This window comes from Polypterus senegalus, chromosome 17 (assembly GCF_016835505.1).
Source record: "Polypterus senegalus isolate Bchr_013 chromosome 17, ASM1683550v1, whole genome shotgun sequence".
Classification (NCBI taxonomy): Eukaryota; Metazoa; Chordata; class Cladistia; order Polypteriformes; family Polypteridae; genus Polypterus; species Polypterus senegalus.
This window is the reverse complement of record NC_053170.1, coordinates 28,359,923-28,383,055: the sequence shown is the minus strand read 5'-3', so window position 1 is coordinate 28,383,055 and position 23,133 is coordinate 28,359,923. Positions and strand designations below refer to the sequence as shown.

Below are 23,133 nucleotides of genomic sequence, written 5' to 3'. Positions count from 1 at the left end.
GGCACCCCGGAGCAATTTTCTGGTTAAAGGCATTGCTTTTGGGACCAATGGAGTAGGATCCCTTCTGGCAGTAGCAAAGATTTGAACCAGCAACCTTCCAGATACCAGCGCAGAACCTCAGCTGCATCGCCACCACTCCACCCTTGATTTATGGAGTATAATAGTGGTGGTATTGTGTCTGAGTCTTTAATAATGTACTTTGAAACTACCATATATACTCGTGTATAAGTCGGGTCTTGAAACCCGAAAAATCGATCATAAAATCAGACCCCTACTTAAACGCCCGTTCAAAAATACGACACTTAAATGTTTTTTTTTTTTTTACATGTTCTTGCCTCCTCCAATCTCGCACCAGACACATCAAATTTTTTTGCAGCAGCGCAGTTACCAATTTCTTTTGCTACTTCAACGATGTTTATTTAGAACCAGCTTCATATTTTCTTCTGATCGAACGCTCCATCGCAGATAAGGGATGCTCTTACGATAAAGGTACATGAGGGTGTGAGATAATAAAAACACAAATCAGTGCAAAAGTCGCATCAGAATAGTTCGGGTATTACTGTGTGGTCACGTGGTTCACCAACAAAAGTGCGATAGACATATGCGCCCCGACAAAACCGCGACGGACAAATGTGCGCCGACAAACCCGCTAACTGGTTTTCAACAAATGCGCGCCAACAAAATTGCCATGACAATGGAGTGTACGTGCACATTATGTACACATGTGCTAGGTTATAACTGTTATAACTGCTGATGGCATGCCGCGAACAAATAACTCAGTCGAGGGTTGGCATGACGCGTTGTATACAAAGCGGAATTACCAGCAGTCAGGCAGCCAGCAAGTCTAAATACGCTCAACTATCAAGACGTCTTGCTGCAATTCTTCCTACATATGCAGGGCGTGATCTTAAGGACTATCTGCGTGCCATGCTGATGGCATGCCGTGTCTCATAATATTGACTTCTAAAATAAACATTATTATATATGCTTTCAACTAGTAATTCATATTTAATGAAACTTTCGCGATTTTGTCTGCATGATTTTGACGCCGTGTTTTAATCGGCGCTATTTTGTCGGCGTGCATATGTCTATTGTGCAAATGTCGGGTCACAGGTCAGGTAGGCACAATACATAGAAAACAAAGGCCGTGTGCTCCGTGGTTACTCTTTCAGGTGGGCGTTAGCATATCATAATCTCCAATATCAATAAGCGTGAATTTTCTGCATCTGACTTATACGACCGACATTATAAAATACAGTAAAATCAAGCCCCGACTTATCCACGGGAGAACTTAAACGCAAGTATATACGGTATTTAAAAAATTTCCCTCCTATATCACAGAAGCTTCATTAAAAAATCAGAGTTCTATAATTACAGCTTTTTTTGTAAAATGTGTTTTATAAAATGTGGGTATGCCATATAGCGCAGCAGTCATTTAAATGTCTATAAATTGGTATTACAGTTGCCCAAAAGTGACTTTTAAAAGCCTATTTGTGCCTTTGCTTGGCTCCTTGAGGAACTTGTGCAGCTTTATAGCATAACGAAACGCACAAGGGTTCGGCATGAGCAGATCATCCTGTAGTTAACATGTAAGGAAAGGGCTAACCGTACAATCTCAGCGCTCAGTTAATCCGTCTTTACTTTGTGCAGCTCTGGACCTATTCCAGGTCTGAGCGCACGCTGTGGAGTCAAAGTGTATCGAATTAGCCGGGTCTGAGCTGTACGCTGTGTGCCACTGCCTACCTCTGCTCCTGCCCGCTGCTTACAGAACTCATCACCCTGGCCCGGTCTCACTGAAGTCGCCTTGGGCTTTTCTCGCATGTCCACATTTAGCTACTCCATTGCTGCTTGCAGCCACTGCATGTTTGTAACTTTAAACTCTAAATGATTCATTCATAAAGATTTCATTCTGTTGCTGACAAGCTTGTGTAGAGATGGAGGGACTGCTACAATGCCAGGCTTTCTTGAAGAATTTGCTAAATTAAATTAGCCATGTAAACAGTGACGCTTGTTCTTGGTGGGGCTGCCTATGTAAAAATTGTAGTAATTTGTCAGGAGTTTCAGAAAATAACTGAGCCACGGTGGAACTAATTCAGGAAATGCAAAGGCACATTAGCCGCTGGTGGGGGGGCAGATGTACGTCTTTATTAGCAGCCATTTTAAACCTGTCACTGACAACTCAAGAAGGAATAACAAATTAAGAAGGGAATTAGTAGAATGGATCCAGGCTATGACTTTAAAATGAGTTCATCAAAAACACCGGGACACAGTTGGAAACTTTAAGTTAAAGGTAAATTTCATACAATCATTAGGAAGTTTTTCTTTATATATTGAACCATAGACACATGGAATAAGCTACCAAGTAGTGTGGTAGACAGTAAGACTTTAGGAACTTTTAAAACTCAAATTAAATGGATAGGACTGGCAAGATTTGTTGGGCTGAATGGCCTGTTCTTGTCCAAATTGTTCTAATGTTCTAACTCAGATATCGCCAGATCAGTATGGAAATGAATGAATGGCCTCAGTGTAACAGAGCTACATGCAATCTACATAGAATAAGATACACAGGGAATGGCACAGAGGTTAGCTTTGGTGCCAAAGTTCTTGGGTTCACATCCTAGCCTGGCAGTAATCAGTGTGTAATTTGCACCTTCTCCTGGTGTCCTTCTGAGTTTTCCTCTGAGTATTCAAGTGTTCCTCCCGCATCAGCAATTCAATGACTATTTAAATAAACACTCTGTTCTTGATAAGTTTCAGTTGGGTTTTAGAACAAATCACAGCACCTAAACTGTATTACTTAAAGTAGTGAATGACCAGCGGGTTTACGCTGGCACAGGCCACACAGCTCTTCTTGTTCTGTTACAGCTGAGCACAGCATCTGACACCATAGATTACAGTATTCTTGTAAACCGCCTTACTTAACTGGTGGAACATTCTGTGGCGATTGTAGTTCAGGATATTAAATACGACATTGCAGTAGGATCTATTCTGGTCTTGCCGTTATTTTCAATCTGCCTGCTCCCATTAGGCCAGATTATCTAAAACACAAGGTGATCTGCCACAACCATGCAGATGACATACGGCTTTACTTGTCTTTAGCACCTGATAACCCTGGCGCTCTGGGCTCTCTGATCCAATGTTGTGTATTTCTGAATTAATGAGTAGTAATTTCCCCAAATGTAATAAGGAAAAAACAGAATTCGTAATTATTGGCAAAAATGGAAACAATGAAGGTCTTAGCACAAAACTCGATCCCTTAGCAATAAAAGTCAAGGCGGAAGTAAAAAATGTAGTTGTAATCGTGGACTCTGACTTTAAATTGAACACTAACCATATTGCTACAACTGCATTCTTTAATTTTAGGTAAACATTACCAGATGCTGAGAAATTAAAAAAAAATTGTAATTAATTTTTGTTTTAAGTCTACTAGGTTACTGTAATGCACTCCTTACAGGTCTACCTAAAAAATACATGAATCGATCGCAGTTATGTTAAAATACAGCAGCCAGAATCTTAACCAGCCAAAGAAAATCCGAGTACAGCTCACCAGTCCTAGCATCACTACACTGGTTACCAGTGTCCTTTTGAATCGACCTTAAAAAAGTCACAAATGGTATATAAATCCCTGAATAATCTTGGATCCTTCCTGAATTCTGGAGTGCGTGTCCTTTTCCATTTCCAGTCGTAACCTTAGATTTTCTAATAGTGGTCTGTTTATTATTCCCAGTGCTAAGCATAAAAGGGGTGGTGATGCAGCCTTTGCTGTCATGAATGATGAATGGTCGCAGTTATTGAAAGTTAGCAACAGTTAATTGTACACCCCTAATAAATCAAACTGCACGCACATCCAAACCTTACTTAATACCGCCACCCCTACTACTTCCTTAACTGCAGTGGCTGTCAAGGTACATAAACAACAGAACATTGTCACTCTACTCAGGAGATGACCTGGTCATTTTTCCAAATAAAACACCCTGCAGACTCTGATAGTCAATAAAATGGAAATAAAATAAAAATAAAAAGTTCATTCTTTCTGTGTGGCCTGCGGCCCGGTGGCTGGGGACCGCTGTTCTTTGATGTGCAGAGCTCCCCAAACACCTGACACAACAGACACCAGGGCACAAGTTCAGCACAACACGCATTTATTCAGCAGTGGGAAACGCTTGTGTCTCGTTTCCCACCTATGCAGCACAGCAGTCTATTCCCCTCTCTCTGTCTCTCTCTCTCCACCTGTAAGCTTTGTACCCCACCTCCCGACTCAGGCTCCCTGAATGGAGTGAGTCGGCCCCTTTTATAGATCACCCAGAAGTGGCCCAGGTGTCCCGTGATCTCCATCCGGGTGTGGCGACAGTCCTGCTGAGGAGGGTTCAGCCGTTCCCCCCTGCACCCACTGGTGGTGGTCACGGGTCCCAGCAGTGTTAAGCTTTCAAACTCCAAACCTGTGGCACCGTAGCAAGTCAGGGGGGCTGCCCTCTGTTGTCCAGGGGGAGGTATTGCCCCGTGCAAACACCTTCCGGTCATTCCATTAGGTAAGAGTCCCGGCTGTCCCTCACAGGAGTTAAAGTCTGGCCATTGGCTGGGGCGCCCATGGACTGTCAGTCACTTTGCGTGTGTGTGTGTGTGTGTGTGTTATATCACAAATGATGATATTTGTTCAGGCTTTTCTTCTTGTATTGAATGTAGTATTTTACTTTGGTTTATTTTCTTTTATTCAATGCTTTGTATATTCTGTATTTATCTGTTTTAGTGTTCTAAGTAGAAAATACAGGGTGAGTCAAAATTACATCAACACTAATGGTACTGCTATGTATATACTTATATACAATTTTTGTGCCATATATGATAAATGTGTTTAACATGATGGTGAACATGTTGAGCCATTTCTGTAAATCATCTCGCACATATGAAGTATGTTTTATGAATAAATTGTTTCCGCCATTCAAATGTTAACATAATTTTGACTCACCCTGTATTTGTATCCAATGTTACATATACCTCTGAGACTCAGTGAAGCACCATGAGCATGGGGAAGGCACTACATAAATAAAATGTGTTATTATTATATTATTTATTTATGTTTATTACTTGTTCCAAAGTCTCTCCAGCACTGTCTTGACTGTATGCTTCAGGTCTATTGTCCTGCTGAAAGCTGAACCATCTTCCCCGTCTAAGATGGTGTGCACTCTGATGCAGGTTTCCTTCAATGACCTCTCAGTAAGTGGCTGCCCTCATCCTTCCCTCAATTCTGATGGACCTCCCTGCACCGACCACCGAGAAGCAGCCCCATATAGCAGGGTGCGACCACGTCCACCTGCATCACCGTAGGGATGGTGTCAGGCAGGTGATGAGCAGCACTCACCAGACACAAAGCTTGGAGTTCTGCCCCAACAGTTCAATTTTTGTCTTGTGAGACGAGGTAAACTTCTCCTCAAACCGTCATCGGCCTTTCATTCAAGAGTGGCTTCCGTCTGGCCACTCCACCATAAACACCTGATTGATGGAGTGCTGCTGAGATGGTTGTCCTTCTAACAGGCCCTTCTATCTCAGCAGTGGACTTCTGAAGTTCCGTTAGAGTGACCATTGGGTTCTTCGTCTAGGAAGAGTTCTGCAGTTTCCAGACTTCATCCGTTTCACAGTTATTGAGGAAACTGCAGTCCTGAGAACACTCAGAGCTTTAGGAATGGCTTTATCTTGTTGTCCTGATCTATGCTTCACCACAGTCTGATCACAGAGGTCTACCGAGAGTTCCTTGGACCTCACGGCTTGGTTTATGTCCTGACATGCATTGTGAATTATAGGACCTTAAATACATGCGTGCCTTTCTAAAAGATAACCAATCAATTCAGTTTGTCACAGGTGGACTCTAATCAAGTTCTTGACACAGATGAAGGAAAGTTAAAGCAAACAATTTGGAGTGCAACAGCAATGGGTCTGAATACTCATATGAACGAGAGAGTCCAGTGTTTGATATTTAATACATTTCCAGACCATTCCAAAAGCATGTTTTCATTTCGTCATGATGGGTTAGTGAGTGCAGATTCATTGGCAAAAACAGCAAACTCGTCCATCTAAAATGAAATTCACAGCACAATAAAGTGTGCAGAAAGAGAAGGAGTCCGAGGAGTTTCTGAATCCACTGTATGTGTATTAACATAATGAAGCAAAACATTTCTAAAGGATCAGTAAAAGATGACAACACCCTTTACTGCTTTGGAAGTTTCTTTGGATGCATAAATAACAATTCAACATTCCCAAAACTGATTAATCCAGCTCAGGGTTTGGGTTAGGCAGGCATCACATTTAATCATAGTTAATTATAGGCAGGCAGTGCGGTGTAGTGGCTAAGGCTTTGGACTTTAAACCCCTCAAGTGACACTGGGTGACCTGCCTGTGATCTGACTGGAATGTAACTAGCTGCATCGCACATGTTGTAAGTCACCTTGGATAAAGGAGTCAGCCTAATAACTAAGGGACAAAATGAATTTAGAGCAGGAGCCAATAATGTCCGTCTCTGGGCCTACTCTTACACATATTAACATTCAAGCACACTGCACTCATGAAATAACTAATTTACTGTGCCCATCTGTGGAAAACCTGCACTTGGCATGGCAGCGTTAAAGATTTAATTTATAATACTGTATATACACACGCGGATAAGTTCTCTCACGGATAAGTCAGGGCTTGATTTTACTGTATAATTTCCGGTATTTTATAATGTCGGTAGTATAAGTTGAATGCGGAAAACTCACGCTCTTAGTCCAAGAGAGCAACCATGGAGCACACTAGACTTTATCCTCTATGTATTGTGCCTACGTGACCACACGGTAATACCCAGACTACTCCAAAGCGGCGTTTTTGCACTGATTGTGTTTTTGAATCTCACACCCTCATACACTTTTATCGTAAGAGCATCCCTTATCTACGATGGAGCGTTCGATCAGAAGAAAATTTGAAGCCAGTTTTAAATTAAACGTCGCTGAAGTAGTGAAAGAAATTGGTGACTTTGCTGCTGCAACAAAATTTGATGTGTCTGAGAAACTGGTGTGAGATTGAAGGAAGAACATGTAAAAAAAAAAAAAAGTGTCAAAAGTCGGGGTCTGATTTTATGATCGATTTTTTAGGTTTCAAGACCCAACTTATACGGTATATACGGTAGTTTTCCCTGTGCTGTTTTCGTATGGTTGGGGTGTGTGTGTGCCCTGTGGTGGGCTGGCACCCTGCCCGGGGTTTGTTTCCTGCCTTGCGCCCTGTGTTGGCTGGGATTGGCTCCAGCAGACCCCAGTGACCCTGTAGTTAGGATATAGCGAGTTGCATAATGGATGGATGGATGTTTCCTTAGTTGTTCCTCACCCTTTCAGGGTGTTTGTGAGCTGAACAATATTCCAGTGATTGCTCATCTAGCCCAGGGGTCCTCAATCCCAGTCCTGGAGAGCCGCAGTGGCTGCAGGTTTTTGTTCTGACCTGGTTGCTTAATTAGAAAGCAATTCTTGCCAATAAAGCACTAACAAGCTAGGACATTAAATTAACTCTGCTATGTCAGGTCATTCTCATATCCTAGATTTTCTTTCCCTTTCTATCATGCAAATGATTTGAAGGCTAAAATGGACGAGTAATTCTCAGTCCTTCACTTTTTTCTCTTCATTTTTCTTCCAAGTATTTAATTAAACCCAATAGTGCAGATAAATACACACAGGTGTAAATGTAAATAAGCTAAATGGAGAAATGCTGCTCTCTCTTGTCATTTGCATGTTATTGATAATAAGGCGCAATTAAAATAGCTGTTTAAGACAAAATTAAGCAATAAGGGCTCAAAATCACTAAAGTGAAGCAGAAGTGTTACTTTAGCAATAAGTGCTTTTTATTAAGCAACTGGTTTGGAGAAAAAACCTGCAGCCACTGCAGCTCTCCAGGACCGTGATTGAGGACCCCTGATCTAGACTTATGTATAATATTTTTATGTTCTTACTACCCAGCATGGCTATATTTATAAAATGGGTTAAGGAAAGAAAACATAGGTTTAAATATGCTTTCAAATGGTGACCCTGTTATTTCTAGCTGTCCCGTGTGGCATCCACACTGCCTCTCTATCAAGGTCTCTGCTCTCATGAGTCGAGAATTTGGTTCTTTTTGAGTCCAACTGGATTCCAGAATTGCATTAACTCCTTTTTGTGTTGTAACCATGAATGCCAATATGTCTGACTCATGCTCTTAATTCAACGTGGACAGATCGTACTTCTTAAATTGTGATCAAAAGCCAACAAAGTAGAAGCTAAACAACTTCCCTTTGTTTCTCGTTTGTGTTGTGCTGCACTTCTACTTTCGATGAAACTTCACCCATCACACCCTTGTAAAGCACACAATATGCGTTTTTATTTTACAACAAACAGAGGCGGCATTGCCTGAGTAAGTCACATTAGGATCTGGTCATTTAATCTGCTACTCTGACTTTAGTCACTTCAGATGTTTAACTCTCTCTCAGTCAGAAGATGGCACTGGTGTGCAAAGTGTAGCATAATTGGGAAAAAAAAACAACAGGGTCCCACAGAGTCCAAATTTTAGGTTCTGTCTTGTGTGTATGGTCCTAGAGAGAAACTGTGCAAAATTTGGTCCAGATCATTCAAAGGGTGTAGGATGGAGGAGTCGAGTCCAGGTTTCCAAAAAAAAATCAGCTTTATTGCTGTCAAGACAGGAACAGTATCAAAGCATTTATCCAAACGGGAGCTGAAACTCAAACACACGCAGCATGCAAGCAGGAACAATGACGCTGTCTTCCATCTGCTCCCTTCTCAGATCAAAAGAACAGCAGCGAGGAGACAGAAGGTGAGCCCACGGTCAGGTCACTGGATGGTTTTAAATGTTCCCTGCATTAACCAGCGGGTGACAGACACTTTACGTAGGAAGCATACAAACTTGCAGTTGCACCAGCAACGGACAACCAGTCCCTGCCTGCGTTAACTGAGTGTTGGGACACCACACAGTTGGGGGGTTGTCGGGGTCTCAAAAATATATAGCATATACTCCATGTACTATTTTGCTTACTGATGGCCACTGCCATTTTCTTAAATGTTTTCATAGCCATGACCTCTATAAGCACAGCTCATGAAGTTATCAGAATCAGAAGCAGATTTATTGGCATACAAGGAATTTGACTCCGGTTTTGGTGACTCTCCAATTACGAGGTGTTGTTCAATTCTAAACAGGTATTTTTATGTTCTGTCCTTATAAAGAGTGCAAAGTAAACGTGACCCATTGGACAAACACGTGCACATTTAAACTTGTCGTTAGTAGTGCTAGCTGCTCTTTCTCCCCTTCCTGTCAGTTGTAATCAACATGTCGGAGCAGAAGGTACACAATAGTGTTGCGCAGCAAATTATTCTTCAATTTTTGACAAATGAAGGAGTCATTCCATCTGAGATTTATTAGAGACTTAAAAATCGGTTTGAGGATGAGTGTCTCTCTCAGTCTTGAGTGCAAGATTGGTGCAAGTCATTCAGAGAGGGACTGAGTATCACCTCTTTGATCCACTTAAACAATTTTTAGGTGGGAAGAAACAACTCAAGTCGAATGAGGAGGTTACTGACGCTGTGCAAGAATGGGTCAACATGCAGTCAAAAGACTTCAACTCTTCTGGGATTAAGAAGCTTCCTGAGCACTGGAACAAGTGGATTGCTGTGGCCGGAGACTACATAGAAAAACAGTGAGTACGTCGTTTCATTGTATTCAATAAATAAAGTGTAGCTCATAAATTCTTTTTTGTATTTGAACGCCCCTCGTAGAAGTTACATAATCAGCATACACATAGCAGTTAATCACACACCTGAGATTTAAAAATAATAAAAACAAAAAAAGCATTAAGAGAGAGAATGTAAAAATATACATATGTATATTCATACAAAGTGCTGAGTGCAAGAAATAATGAAATAAACACTAAAAAAAAGAACTAAAGTATTAAACAAATATTAAAAGAGTATTAAAAAAATGGGAACAATATTGCAAGACCCTGGGAGACCTGGTTGAGGGAGGAAACTAACCATTTCTGAGCTTGATGGCCTGTGGGAAAAAACTGTTCTTATATCTGTTTGTTTTGGCGTATATTAATCTATAGCGCCTGTCCGATGGCCGATGATCAGGGTGACAGGATACAAGACAGGCACGTTGGTCTTGTCTTTTTCCGAGATTTTGCATAACAGCTCTTCTCTAGCAGATCTTAATAGTATTTTCCTTAGTATTCATATTAATTAAATGTTGCTTCATCCTTCTGACCTTTGACTTTGTGGTTCTCTCATTTAAAATTTGATGCTCATATTAGTCGTCTGGAGACAAATCATACTTGCCTCTTGACCAGATCTCATCTCCTGATCTGGATCTCATGATTCTTTTGTTTTTCTACTCTTGGCAGAACAAAATGGACGCAGGGTGAACATGCAGACTCCATATAAACTACTAGCTGTGTACGCTGGTGCTGTAAAAAGTCCAGGCTCCTAGAAACTATTGAAATTGTCAGAAAAAAACCTGAAATATCGAGATGTCATGTAGTTGAAAGGACCTACTCTGGGCGTCTCTCTCCTAGGAGGATTCATTTTGCAGACGTGCTTGCATCGTTTGTGTATTAGCGGCAGGAGAAAAAGTAAAAGGGATACTGTTTTGTCGATGTTAGCAGCTACATGACTTTGTCTTTCTTCTGAAGTTTTGTTTTGCTGACGTGCTGGCCACACTTGTGTTATTAGCGGCTAAGCAAGTTTTCTGTTTCCTCAGAGGCAGAGCCCTTACCCAGGCTCCACCTCTCACTTCTGGGCCAGACAGACACACACACTTCCATGCATAGACGTTTATATAAAAGAATAGCTGTGTAAGCCGTGCTGTAAAAAGTACAGGGTCCTAGAAACTACTCTGGGCATCTCTCTCCTAGGAGGTTTCGTTTTGCCGATGTGCGATGGAGGGAGGAAAAGTAAAAGGGATACCATTTTGCCAATGTCCTCAAATCGCTTGTGACTCTTTCTTCAGAGGTTTCGTTTTGCTGACGTGCCCTGCCTCGCTTGTGTATTAGCGGCGGGAGGAAAAGTAAAATGGATATTGTTTTACTGATGTGCTCGCCTCACTTCTGTATTAGCTGTAAAGCGAGTGACTCTTTCTTTGGAGGTTTCATTTTGCCGACATGCTGGCCTCGCTTGTGTATCCTCGGAGATGGAGCCCTTATCCCGACTCCACCTCTCACTTCCGGGCCGGACAGATAGATACACACACTTCCACACGTAGGTGTTTAATTATAAAGATCAGTGGGATTGTGGGACCGGAGCTCAGGGTGCTGTGAGGCGTTGCACCAACCACTGTGTCACCGTGCCATGAATAATACCGGGTGATTCTAATGGGCGGGGCCCCGAGTTATGATATCTTACTGTCTTAATAATGAAATAATCCAAACAAAATAAAGATCACAGTATTCCTGGATAAATGTAAGAACGACTAAGGTATGGCACTCGTCTGTCGGAGGGTGGCAGAACGCCAGCGTCCATCTGCTGGACTGGTGCCTACAGCGAGCTCGTATGTACACACAGTTAATGCATTGGCAGTTCCCCTCTAAATTCAGTACAGGGACCATTTTCAACACTGAATACATCTGTCAAGATATGCACTGTATTTATTTGGTTTCTGTCGCTTCATTATTATTATTAACTCAGAGCCCCGTCCCATAGAATCTGCCTGTACTAACAAATAAAAGAATAGAAGACCTGATTTTTGTGTGTTGACTCTGAACAAAGCCATTGTTTAAGTATTCCTCTTCAGATACAAGTCTAATTGCACTTTCCCTTGCAGGTATCTCACTTGCACTTCCCAGCATGAGAAGATCTCCATTACTTCAAGTGTCAGACTGATTACCACCCATAAGGCCCTGGATTGCAGTGTTGGCTGGCACAAAAGATCAATTTATTGATCCCGCTGCTAGGCCACTTCTATTGGCTGTACAGTATTTGATTTTTTTCCTTTCTGTTTTAAAGCTCTGTTGTTCACTTGTTAGTCAGACACCCTTAAGGAGAATCAGGGTTCCAGCCCTTTGTGTGGGAAGCAATTAAAAAATAACGGAGAGGCAAATTGCAAAAGACATCCAAAGAAAGGAGGTCAGTTTGATTTTCCTGCTATGGAAGATTTTGCTTAACAGTTACAAAAAAAGAGTAAGTGTCTAATGGTTGGCCAAGTCCCTGAAGGAGCCGAAACTGCAGCCACCGACAAGCTCATCTGTTAGTAAGCGACTTGAGGAATGTAAACTCATTTATTAATACTAGAAATCGAATGCATCATGCCGACTCTCCAGCATGCTATAAACCCAGCGTGCTGAGCGGATTACAGAAAATAAACTTAAGATAGCGGTGTGTAAGTAAAGGCACTGAAACAAAATATTCACTTTATTATCTATCCTGTGTAGAAGCTAAAGGTCACGTATTTTTATGCTTCATACTGCATTGCCGGTGCTCTCTATGCAAATGTAAATCTCCAGTTCTGAAAGAGGCACACAGCAGGCAAAGAGGTGCCATAAAAGCCACCTCATGCCTCGTAATTACTTTCTCCAGAGGAGTTTGGTCACCCTGCCTTCTGGCGCATACCCTTATCTTACAAAGCGTGAAGCTGGAAGGAGCTGTGCGGCTGAGGACCTCTAGAGATGCATTTGCTAAAATCAGGCTGTCACAGAAAGCAAAGGTCAATGGCTGATGGAGGAGGTCTCACATTTAGAGCAGCAACACAACCCCCCAAAAGGCCACCCTTGGCTTTTAAGAGAACCAGAGGACACGTGCGTAATTCTTAACGGAGAGGTTACACTTGCAGGAAGGCCCAGATCATAACACAAATTAGTGCTCCAAAGGAAGCCACTCCATAGAACAGATTCCTAATCACACTGGTAATTAAGAAGAACAGCAGCTGGCTGCCAACTAAGCATGGGAAAAGGGGGCCATGCTGGGAGTACACTGATTTTTAAAGTAGTCGGGCAGTGAAACCACACTATAATAATATCATAACCATTAAATCAGAAAATGGAGTGTAATTGCTGCACAAATAACTAATAAATAAATAAATAACTGATAATAATAAATAAATAACTAATAATAACAAATAACAAATAATTTCTTGGGAAGCTTGGTGGCCCAACTGCTATGGATGCTGTCTCACAGTACTCAAGACCTGTGCTCAACTCTGGGCCCAGTGTGTACGTGGGTTTCATGTGCTGACAACCACATCCAAAAGTTAAATCGTTGATTCTAAAACTGAAATGAAAGCCCAAAGTGACAAAACGAAAATGATAAAAATAAGTGGATGGTTGTTTTATTATGCAAAAGTGTTCATGAAAGGTACCTCAACCTCTAAAGTTCTTTTTATATTGGTGGACAAGGCAATGCTGTAAATACCTAAATGATTAGCCTTGAGTTCCATCTACACCCTGCAGTACTTACCTGAATGACATTTACTCCTCATTTACTCTTATCACAGACAGCAAAGGCAGAGTCTGGCTACCTCAGCATCAGCATCTCAGAAAGGGCCGGGCTGGCTACCACAGCATCAATATGTCAAGAACGCCGAGGCTGGCTACCTCAGCATCAATATCTCAGCAATAGATAAGGCTGGCTACCTCAGCATCAATGTCTCAAAAAGGGCCGGGGCTGGCTACCTCAGCGTCAACATGTTAAGAAGGGTCGAGGTTAGCCACCTCAGCGTCAATATTTCAGCACTGGCTGAGGCTGGCTATGTCAGCCTCAATAATTCAGAAAGGGTCGAGACTGGCTCCCTCAGCATCAATACCTTAGCAGGGGCCAAAGTCTGGATATTTGATTGTTACCCCTGAAAGAGCGGTACAATTTTAAAAGAATAAGCAAAGCTCATCTTTGAACAAACTGTTCAAAAGAACAATAAGCCCACGTACCTGAATGACTACCGACCTAGGGCACTGAAATCAGTAGTCATGAAGGTGTTTGAGAGGCTACTAAAAAACATCATCTCATCCTCCATCCCAAGCACCATTGACCCACTCCAGTTCGCCTACCCTCCTAACAGATTGACGGAGCATGCCATTCCCACACACTACACACCACCCTCAGCCTTGTGGACAAGAAACAGGGGAACTATGTGAGATTGTTCTTCATTGACTATAGTTCAGCATTCAATACAATAATACCCTGTAGGCTGTTTGTGAAACTGAGGGACTTAGGACTCAACAACCGCTTGTGTATATGGGTGCTGGACTTCCTCACTGGCAGAACATTGGCAGTGAGGGTTGGTAACTGTGTTTCCAACACCATCATCACCAACACAGGAGCTCCTCAAGGGTGTGTTCTTGGCCCCCTGCTGTACTCCCTCTGCACCCATGACTGCATAGCCATGCATTCCTCCAAGTTTGCAAATGACACAGTGGTACTGGGCTTCATCGCGAACAAGGATGAGACAGCCTACATGGATGAAGTTGCAAACCTGACATTGTGGTGTCTGGAAAACTGCCTTCAGCTCAACGTCAGCAAAACCAAGGAGCTGGTGGTGGACTTCAGCAGGAGACAGCAGCGGGCCTATAAGCCCCTTATCATTCAAGTGGAAAGGGTGAACAGTTTTAAATACCTGGGGGTTCACATCTCTGAGGACCTGATATGGTCTGAACACATCCAAGTTCAGACCAAAAGGGCAAAGCAGAGACTTTACCATCTCAGACAGCTTAGGAAGTTTGGGGTTTCTTCAGGGATTCTAAAGACTTTCTAGTCTGGCACTGTGGAAAGTATCCTGACACAGAACATTACATCCTGGTTTGGAAACTGCTGTGTTCAGGACCGTAAAGCCCTACAGAGAGTGATCTGTGCAGTGGAACGCTGCTGCAGGTCAGCTCTACCATCTATGCAGGACATATACACCACAAGATGCAGGACCAGAGCTCTCAGGATTACCAAAGACTCTTCTCATCCCAGCAATAGCCAGTTTCATCTGTTAAAATTAGGCAAAAGGTTTTGTAGTATCCCAGCCAGGACAGAGGGACTCAGAAGGAGTTTCTATCCTCAAGCCATAAGACTGTTAAATCAAAACAAGCCATCTCATCCATGACCCTCCACATTATAGACTGGACTGTTAGTTGTACTATGCCGTCTACCCTTACCTTGTTTTGGAATTGGTCTGTCATTTAACTATGCACCTGTCTAACTTTGGTTTTGCACCTTAACACTTAATTCTACTTTATTCACATAATTTGACTTATTTATTATGTTCTACTATACTGCTATCTTTCAATCTATGACTTTTTGTTAATCTAACTGATATTCTTCTAACTTTGCATAGTTTTTGATAAGTGGATCAGGATGCATTTCACTGCGTGTTGTCCTGTATAACTATGCATGTGACAAATAAAGAATCTTGAATCTTGAACATGCAAGACATACTACATCAAGGCTGGGAGGTTCTGAAAGAGCCTTTGAAAGGGCCAAATAAATAATGAATCACTCGAACAAGCACACTGGGGATAGTAATAAACAAGGCAAATTTCAATAAGGTAATATTCAAACTTCAATTTAATCCTCACTTAAGTTTATTTGCAGAGAAACCAGGCATTAAAAACTAGAAGCCAAAATTACAAACATACAACCTGAACAATTCAAATCAAAGTCTGTAAAAGCATACGCTTCAGTATAGCAATGTCCATGCAATTTAAAGCGTCAGTCCTCCTTAATTTAACTGAGGCATTCTTTAAAAGTATGTGCTGCCTTTATCGGGTAGTCTTTATCCTCATTTTCGCTGGGGCACATTTTAGGCGACACTGCACTTTCGTTCTCAGATAGCTTGATGCTTTGGTGAGTCTTCAGAACAGCTTTTGCCCCCTCTCTTACTCAGATCAATGCTGTGCTTTCATATTAAAGGCTGCGTGTCATCCCTCTATTTCATTTGCCTCATGTCTGCCTGTCTCAATAACTGTGCTTTCTTTTATACCATGGCTTGATGGATATTTTCAGCAAGTTATAACAGTCAAAAGTGGACAACTGAGAATTTAAACTTTTAAAGTTAATTTAAGCTAATTAGGAGATACAAACAACAAACTCCCTAAAAGACCTTACTTCAAATCTTTTTACACACATGTACACTATGGTTAGTTTATCTAAGATTAAACATTCTAATAGATAACACTTCTTTCTAGCATTTACAGTTGTATTTCCTTTCCATAATCCTTTCCTAATTTACACCTCAAAACTCAACACTGTGTTTTAACACATTGTTATCCCCATCAATTTGTTTAGCTGATGGTTCAGAAGAAGAATGGATCTCATGGGACCCATTTCTAATGTGGTCCCAAACTTGGTCCACAGTATCTTTTACGTTTCTCACTAGTCCCACAAATGCTTGTGTTTATTCATAGATCAGCCTCTAGATCTAATCCCCCCAACCTGCAGCTGTCTTTGGCACTATGATGTCACTGAGCTAATCACCTGCTTGTCAGGACATCTTGTCCTGTGCCTGCATTTTGCTTCTCTCAACCTTCAGCTAAACTCCTGTTTAAATACACACAATCACAAGTAATGCTTGTTTTCCCTTAGCAGCTCTATAATAGCTAAGAGTCTTAATCATACAGTTTCTTCACTTAAAAACTACATTGAAATAATCCTAAAATAAAAAAAAACACAAGTCAAAAATTAATAACCACCCCCCTAAAAAAAAAATTACAGTGGTGCAGTAGTTAGTCCTCCCATCTCACAGCTCGAGTCCTGGGCTCGCCCTGTGTGGGATTTCCTCTGGGTACCCCTGAAGCCCCCTGTTGGTGTGTGTATGTGAGTGTGCCCTGCAATTGGCTGGCATTGTGTTCACGGTTGCGTCCGACTTTGCACTCAGACCCAAGGCCCTTAGAACACTGCACAGGATAATTGGGTAAAACAATGGGTGGATAGAAAATAACAGGGAAAACCAGAACATTTCAAGTTAATAATAATAATAATACTAATAATAATAATACAGTTTATTCATATAGCACCTGCCCCACACTCAATGTACACATATTTAGAGGGGTACAATACCAATTTGATTAAATGGAATTAAGCCATATGGCTTGTATAAACATTAGTAAATTAATATTATTACAGTCCAAATAATACATTTATAAAAAAATTTAAAAAAGAACATTTTTCTAATGTTCTGGTATGGGAGGTACTTTCTGCAAAAAAAGGAAATTAAAATTACAAAATGAAAATGCAATCTTTGTTTTGTAATTTCATTTTTAATGTCTACACACATAAATGCTGCAAAAATTAAAAATGAAATAACAGCATTTGCAATTTCATCTTCAGCATGAACAGCAATGAAGCTGCAAAAATGAAAAGTAAAATGCAAATAATCACTGGCACTACCTGCTGCTCATTAAATGTTCATTTTCCACATGAAAATACTGTGGGTCAGTGGGTGGGGCTTTGCACCTTGACTTCCCACAATTCTTTGTCCTTTGTCGCATGTCGCATGTTAGTATGCTTCTCACTTCGAATGTGTTTAAGTCACATAATTTTGATTTTTTTCACCTCCATACTGCGAGCATCACAGCGAAACTCTCTAACAAAATCCATGGACCACTCATAATTGTAGTTCTGAAGTAAAACGTGCTATTTGATTACAATATTTAATGTGACAAAAACTAGCATTTATTGCATCATAATTAAAATTTATTTACGCTGAAGTGGAAACAGGCTGCTTTATAAGTTTGTTTTTTTTGCTGAATTATACAATTGACCCCTCTACAGTTTTCAGCACCACCACTCCTGTTCCATTCCCCTGTACTTGATCGACGGACTCTTTATTGTTAGAACTTTTTAAAATGAGGTGATATCGTACTGATTATTTTATTGACTATGCAGACCTTCTATAATCCATAATTTTTATTTAATTCATGCTTGTGATATCGTACTGATTATTTTATTGACTATGCAGACCTTCTATAATCCATAATTTTTATTTAATTCATGCTTCTTTTTACATCATTTATAAGATTTTATTTAAATACATCACTGAAAAATATATGTGTAACAAATATGAACTGTATTATCCATCTATTAATTTCATATTTATAAACAAACTGGAATCAATTTTCTGACCATTCTAGAAAGTATTGAACATATCATTCCCAAAATATTATTCCAACATATGCTTGAATAGGTGCAAAAATATTTTTTTGAATTGCATTATCTTATACTGTATATAAACGTCCTTGAGGTGAAACCGCCGAGGAAAAACAAACGATAAGAGAAACTCGCTTAGCCGCTGATAGACAAGGGGGGCGAGCACATCTGCAAAACAAAACCGCTGACTCTGCATTTCAATTTTCTTTCTGACGATTTCAGTAGTTTTACAGCACGGGCCTAAACAGCTAGTATTTATATAGTTAGTTCATATTATCTTTATATGTGCATGTGATCATATAATTGTTTCTATGACATTACCTTCTTTGTGACTGGTACTTTAAATTTAGACACACTGCACACTCTTCACTCTCCTAAACAATCAATTCACCAAGACATCAGATGATTCCATCAAGAAATATGACTTTAATGATTTTATAATTTTGACACTTAATAAAGTTAAATTATTGTAATCATTGTAAAAGTAATACTACTAAAGCTATTCTGCAATAAATATAATTTCATATACTATGTACAGCTCTTACTATCTTAATAATACGCTTTTTAATGCTGATGAGTGTATTATATAATACTACAAAATCAAAGTGTCCTGTTTCCACTTCTGTGCAAAATAAATGTAAGGCTAGTTATTGTCATGTTAAATATTGTAATTAAATAGCACATTTATTACTTCAGACCTACAATTATGAGTGGTCAATGGATTTTGTGAGACAGTTTCGCTGTGAAGCTCACAGTATGGAAGTGGAAAAAATCAAAATTACGTGACTTAAACACAGTCGATGTGAGGAGCATACTAACAATCGAAGTAGCACCAGTGACGAAGGACAAAGCAGCGTGGGAAATCGAGGTGCAAAGTCCCACCCACTGACCCACACTATTTGCATGTTGATAATTTGAAAATGACAATGCAAAGTAGAAAATGAAAATTCAATGAGCAGCAGGTGGCACCAGAGCTTACTTGCATTTTACTTTTCATTTCTGCAGCTTTCTTGCAGTTCAGGCTGAAAATGAAATTGCAAATGGTGTTAATTCATTTTATTTTTAATTTTTGCAGCATTCTTGCGTGTAGACTTTGAAAATTAAATTTCAAAACAGAGATTACATTTTCATTTTATAACTTTAATTTTCATTTCCTTTTTGGCAAAAATGCCTCCCATAGTTCTGGTGGCATAGCTATCTTTCAAACAGAATTAACTGTGTTCAACTTTTCGGCTACGTCCACACTACTGCAACTTCATTTAAAAATGGTGTTTTTTCTAAAAATGATCTCCGTTCACACAAAAATGACCTAAAACACATGACATAACTCTTAATAATGATGATATTGTCATTGTACACGTACAATTAAATGTAGTTATCACATACCCCTTGGTGTCAGAGCGCAGGGTCAGCACCCCTGGAGCAATTACAGATTAAGGGGCTCGCTCAGGGGCCTTATGGAGCTGAATACCTTCTGGCAGTAACAGGATTTGAACTGGGAACCTTCCAGATCCTTAGCCTCAGATCCACTTGCCTACATACTGGACAGGTAGGTATGCTTCAGGGGAAAAAATCCTTGAACGTTTGGTAATGCCAACGTGCCAACCATGGGATTTTTCATAAAACTGTAGCGACCTATCTACCTTTTGTGCATTTATGCAAAATTAAAACTGTAATTTATCAACTTAGATGCATTCAGGTAAGCAACACAACAAGTTTTGTGAAAAACTCCTCTGTGTGAGCTATGTTGCAATATTTTTTTTTTTCTTCCATGAAGGGTGACCATGCAGGGAATGACTAATGAGTAGGATCCAATGAGGAAGGCCTACGTAGTAAGCAGAAACCAATCAAAGTGCGATTAGCAGTGTGCGTTTTCAAAACTTTTTGTTTTCACCTAATCTACACTGCAATACTGACCCATCATTCTCAAAAATATACGGCTCTGGAGAGCATTTTCAGGGGTTAAAAATGCCGGGGTAGTGAGGACAAAAGGTGAAAATGGAGACTAATGTCTGAAAAGGTACAGTTGTAGTGTGGACATAGCCCTGGCCTGCTCATCTCGACACTTCACTGACTCCTGTGTTCAAATGGGCATTCTCACAGCACTCCCGACTTATCACTATACATGACCTTTAAATTACATTTCTGAAAATTAAAATCCTTAAAAGTTGAAAGCTTTATATATAACCTATAAACATATTTATATTTATACATATACTGTTTATAGTAAAATATACATTGTATGTGCATGTATGTGTACAGCACATTTATACATACATCAGGGATGAGTTTCAATCAAATGCTGCCCTCTTCAAATTCTAAAAAAGAAAAAGAAATAATTCTTTTGAAATGTCTCCTCTCAGCTGAAGCTTCCAGGCAGTTACTATGCTTTGAAAGACAACACTCACTACCAACAAAATGTCAGAGAGGGGCTGCACTTGCTTTCACTTACCTTCAGGCTTCTAGTCACTGGCTATGCACTCTGCCATTCACTCACTCATTCTCTTTCTCCTCCAAGATGATAGCCTCCCAACTGGCAAGTGTCATTAAGCAGATATCCAGTAGCTACTGTGGAACTTATTCCTAATGCTGACCACTATAACAGGAAGCAGGACTTAAGAAGAATGAACAATGTGAAGTATACACACACCGTTTTTTGTGCCATGGTGGAACAGGGCTCAGTGGTTCTGCTTCATAGCTCCGAAGTCGTAAGCCCATACCCCATGTCTGGTCCTTGTTGTGTTTCAAGTGCAAATTCTCTGCTATCCAAGTGGAGTTTCCTCTACATAATGCAGTTTTTTTTCCCTACATCCCAAAGACATGCATGGTAGGTCAAGTACAGACTCAGAATGAGTCCATTATGAGTGAATGATGGCGAATATGTCCAACCATAGATTGGGGTCTTGCATGGGCTTGTTCCCAGTGGTGACAAGATGGCCACCAGTTCATTATAACCCTGAATTGGATATGCAGGTTATAAAATCAGTGGATGAGTATTGAGCAAGTGCTTTTATTTAAGTGTTTAAGACAGACTCTAAATCATATACTCATGAAGAGAAATTCTGGGGCAGCCACACCTGAACTAAACTGACTTTGCTTAATAAGCCTATTACTGCATTGGTAGTGTATGACGGGGCCTGAGGCTGCTGACGTATCATCACCCAAATAATATATATATATATATATATATATATATATATACACACTGTAAATATGTATTGTGATATATGGTCGGCCAGTCATCCTGGCCAATACCCCCAGGCCGCCAGATGGAGCCCTCCCTGCAGCATGGAGGTGCCCCCAATGCCAGCAGGGACTCATGGACAATGGAGTTTTTATCCACAGCCCTGCTGGATACCACGGGGGCCGCTAGAAGGTGCTGCAGGGAGGAACAAGGATTGTTTTCCCTACAACCCGGAAGTGCGTCCTAGTCACATGGACAGAAGAAATGACGTGCTTCCAGGTTGAAGAAAAGGAGTTTTTTATCTGACCCGGAAATGTTACCAGTCACATGGACAGAGAGAGCAACACTTCCGGGTCAAGGACTATAAAAAGGTCTGTGGGAGATCCCAGGGTTGAGCTGAGTCATGTGGCAGAGGGACAATGTGTCTGGGAGTGGAGGATTGATTATTGTTTATGGTATTGATTGTGTTTATGAGTATAGTGGAGTGGAGGGTGCTTTGTGCACATTTTGGTCCGAATAAAAATTATTATTGGACTTTTATCTGGTGTCTGGCGTCGGATCTGAGGGTTCAAGGGGACGACAGCGCCCCCTATCTGTCACAATATATATGTAAGTGCTCTGCCTACAGTGCTTAGAAGCAGTCTTTGCCCATGTAGGCTTAGGAGGTCTACCATTAGCTCGTGCCGTAACAGAACTGGTTCTGAAGCAGACATCATGTGTATGCAACTGACCACCAGCAGCTACAACAGTGCAAAGGTGAAGACTGGATTGGATCGAGGCGTGATTCCATAACAAAACACTTGGAGTAGTAAGCAGGATTTGCACAATGGAGAGAAGGAGTCCGGTGCAGAAAAGGTGTAGGCTGAGTAGAGTGTTCAGTTTGTATCACCAGAAATCATTCTGCTTGCAGTGCTCAGAAGCCGTCTCTATGTGAGATGAGTGGTCTTCTATTTGTCCATGCTGTAAGAGAACTGCTTCTAAGCCAAACACTGGAGGTTTGTGGTTGACCACAGGCAATTACCAAACTGCAAATCTGCAAACTGGGATGGCTTGCGGCATGAGTCCATGGCAAAATATTTGGCATAGCTGGCATGATTTGCACTGTGAAAGGGTGTAGTCTCTAACTCTAACACTAACTGTAGTGTAAAGCGTTGGTTAGCAGAAAAGGTTTCGACTGAGTGGAGTGCAAAATTGACATCACTTTCATTGTTTAGATGCAGTCTCTGTACAGCCAAGACTGAAAGGTCTCCTATTAGCTCACGCTGTGTGGAGGTACTTCTGAACCAGGTGTTGCAAGTTTGTGGCTGACCATTGACAGTTACCACAGCACAAATCTGTGAAGTGGATTAGATTTTGGTGTGATTCCATGGCAAAAGAGAGAGGATGCCTCAAACCCAACTCACTAGCTTTGAATTGTCAAGAAGGCAACAGAAGAGCCTCAACCAGAGACTGAACAAGAGTCAACAACACCACATGGCAACTGGCATGATTCATTTGTGAATCTTAACATTACGTCTAAACTGAAATTGTGTCAGCCACTATGGAGATCCAAGGCTTCATGAGAAAGCCCTCATAGCTTTATGGCAGATAATCCAAGGCTTTGAGAGCGTAGCAACATCTCCCCCCATGTAATAAATTCATGCTCTTTGTTTGCATGCTTTAGCTACCCAGATTTTAAAATGGTATTAAAATTAAAATGTATCATCATGGTAATATATACCATCAGTGTCTTTTAATATGCTGTCATGGATTTCTTTTAAATACATTTTCTTCTCTGTAAAGGGTCCGTATTTATATATATTTATTTGAATTAAATTAGATATATGGGAGAGCAGCAAG

General features: G+C 40.8%; 1 protein-coding gene across 2 annotated transcripts in view; it reads right to left on the bottom strand.

The window, feature by feature from the left end:
- The window catches only part of nkain1 (sodium/potassium transporting ATPase interacting 1), a 447,372-nt gene that overhangs the window by 17,665 nt on the left and 406,574 nt on the right, over window positions 1-23,133 (bottom strand). Inside the window, exon 7 of one of the 2 annotated variants that reach the window (XM_039739191.1) lies at window positions 20,377-20,428. The exons of the other annotated variant lie outside the window; for it this stretch is intronic. Coding sequence (XP_039595125.1) covers window positions 20,422-20,428 — 7 coding nt within the window. The 3' untranslated portion in view covers window positions 20,377-20,421. Of the gene's footprint in view, window positions 1-20,376; window positions 20,429-23,133 lie in introns of those variants that run through there. 2 annotated transcript variants of the gene reach the window in all.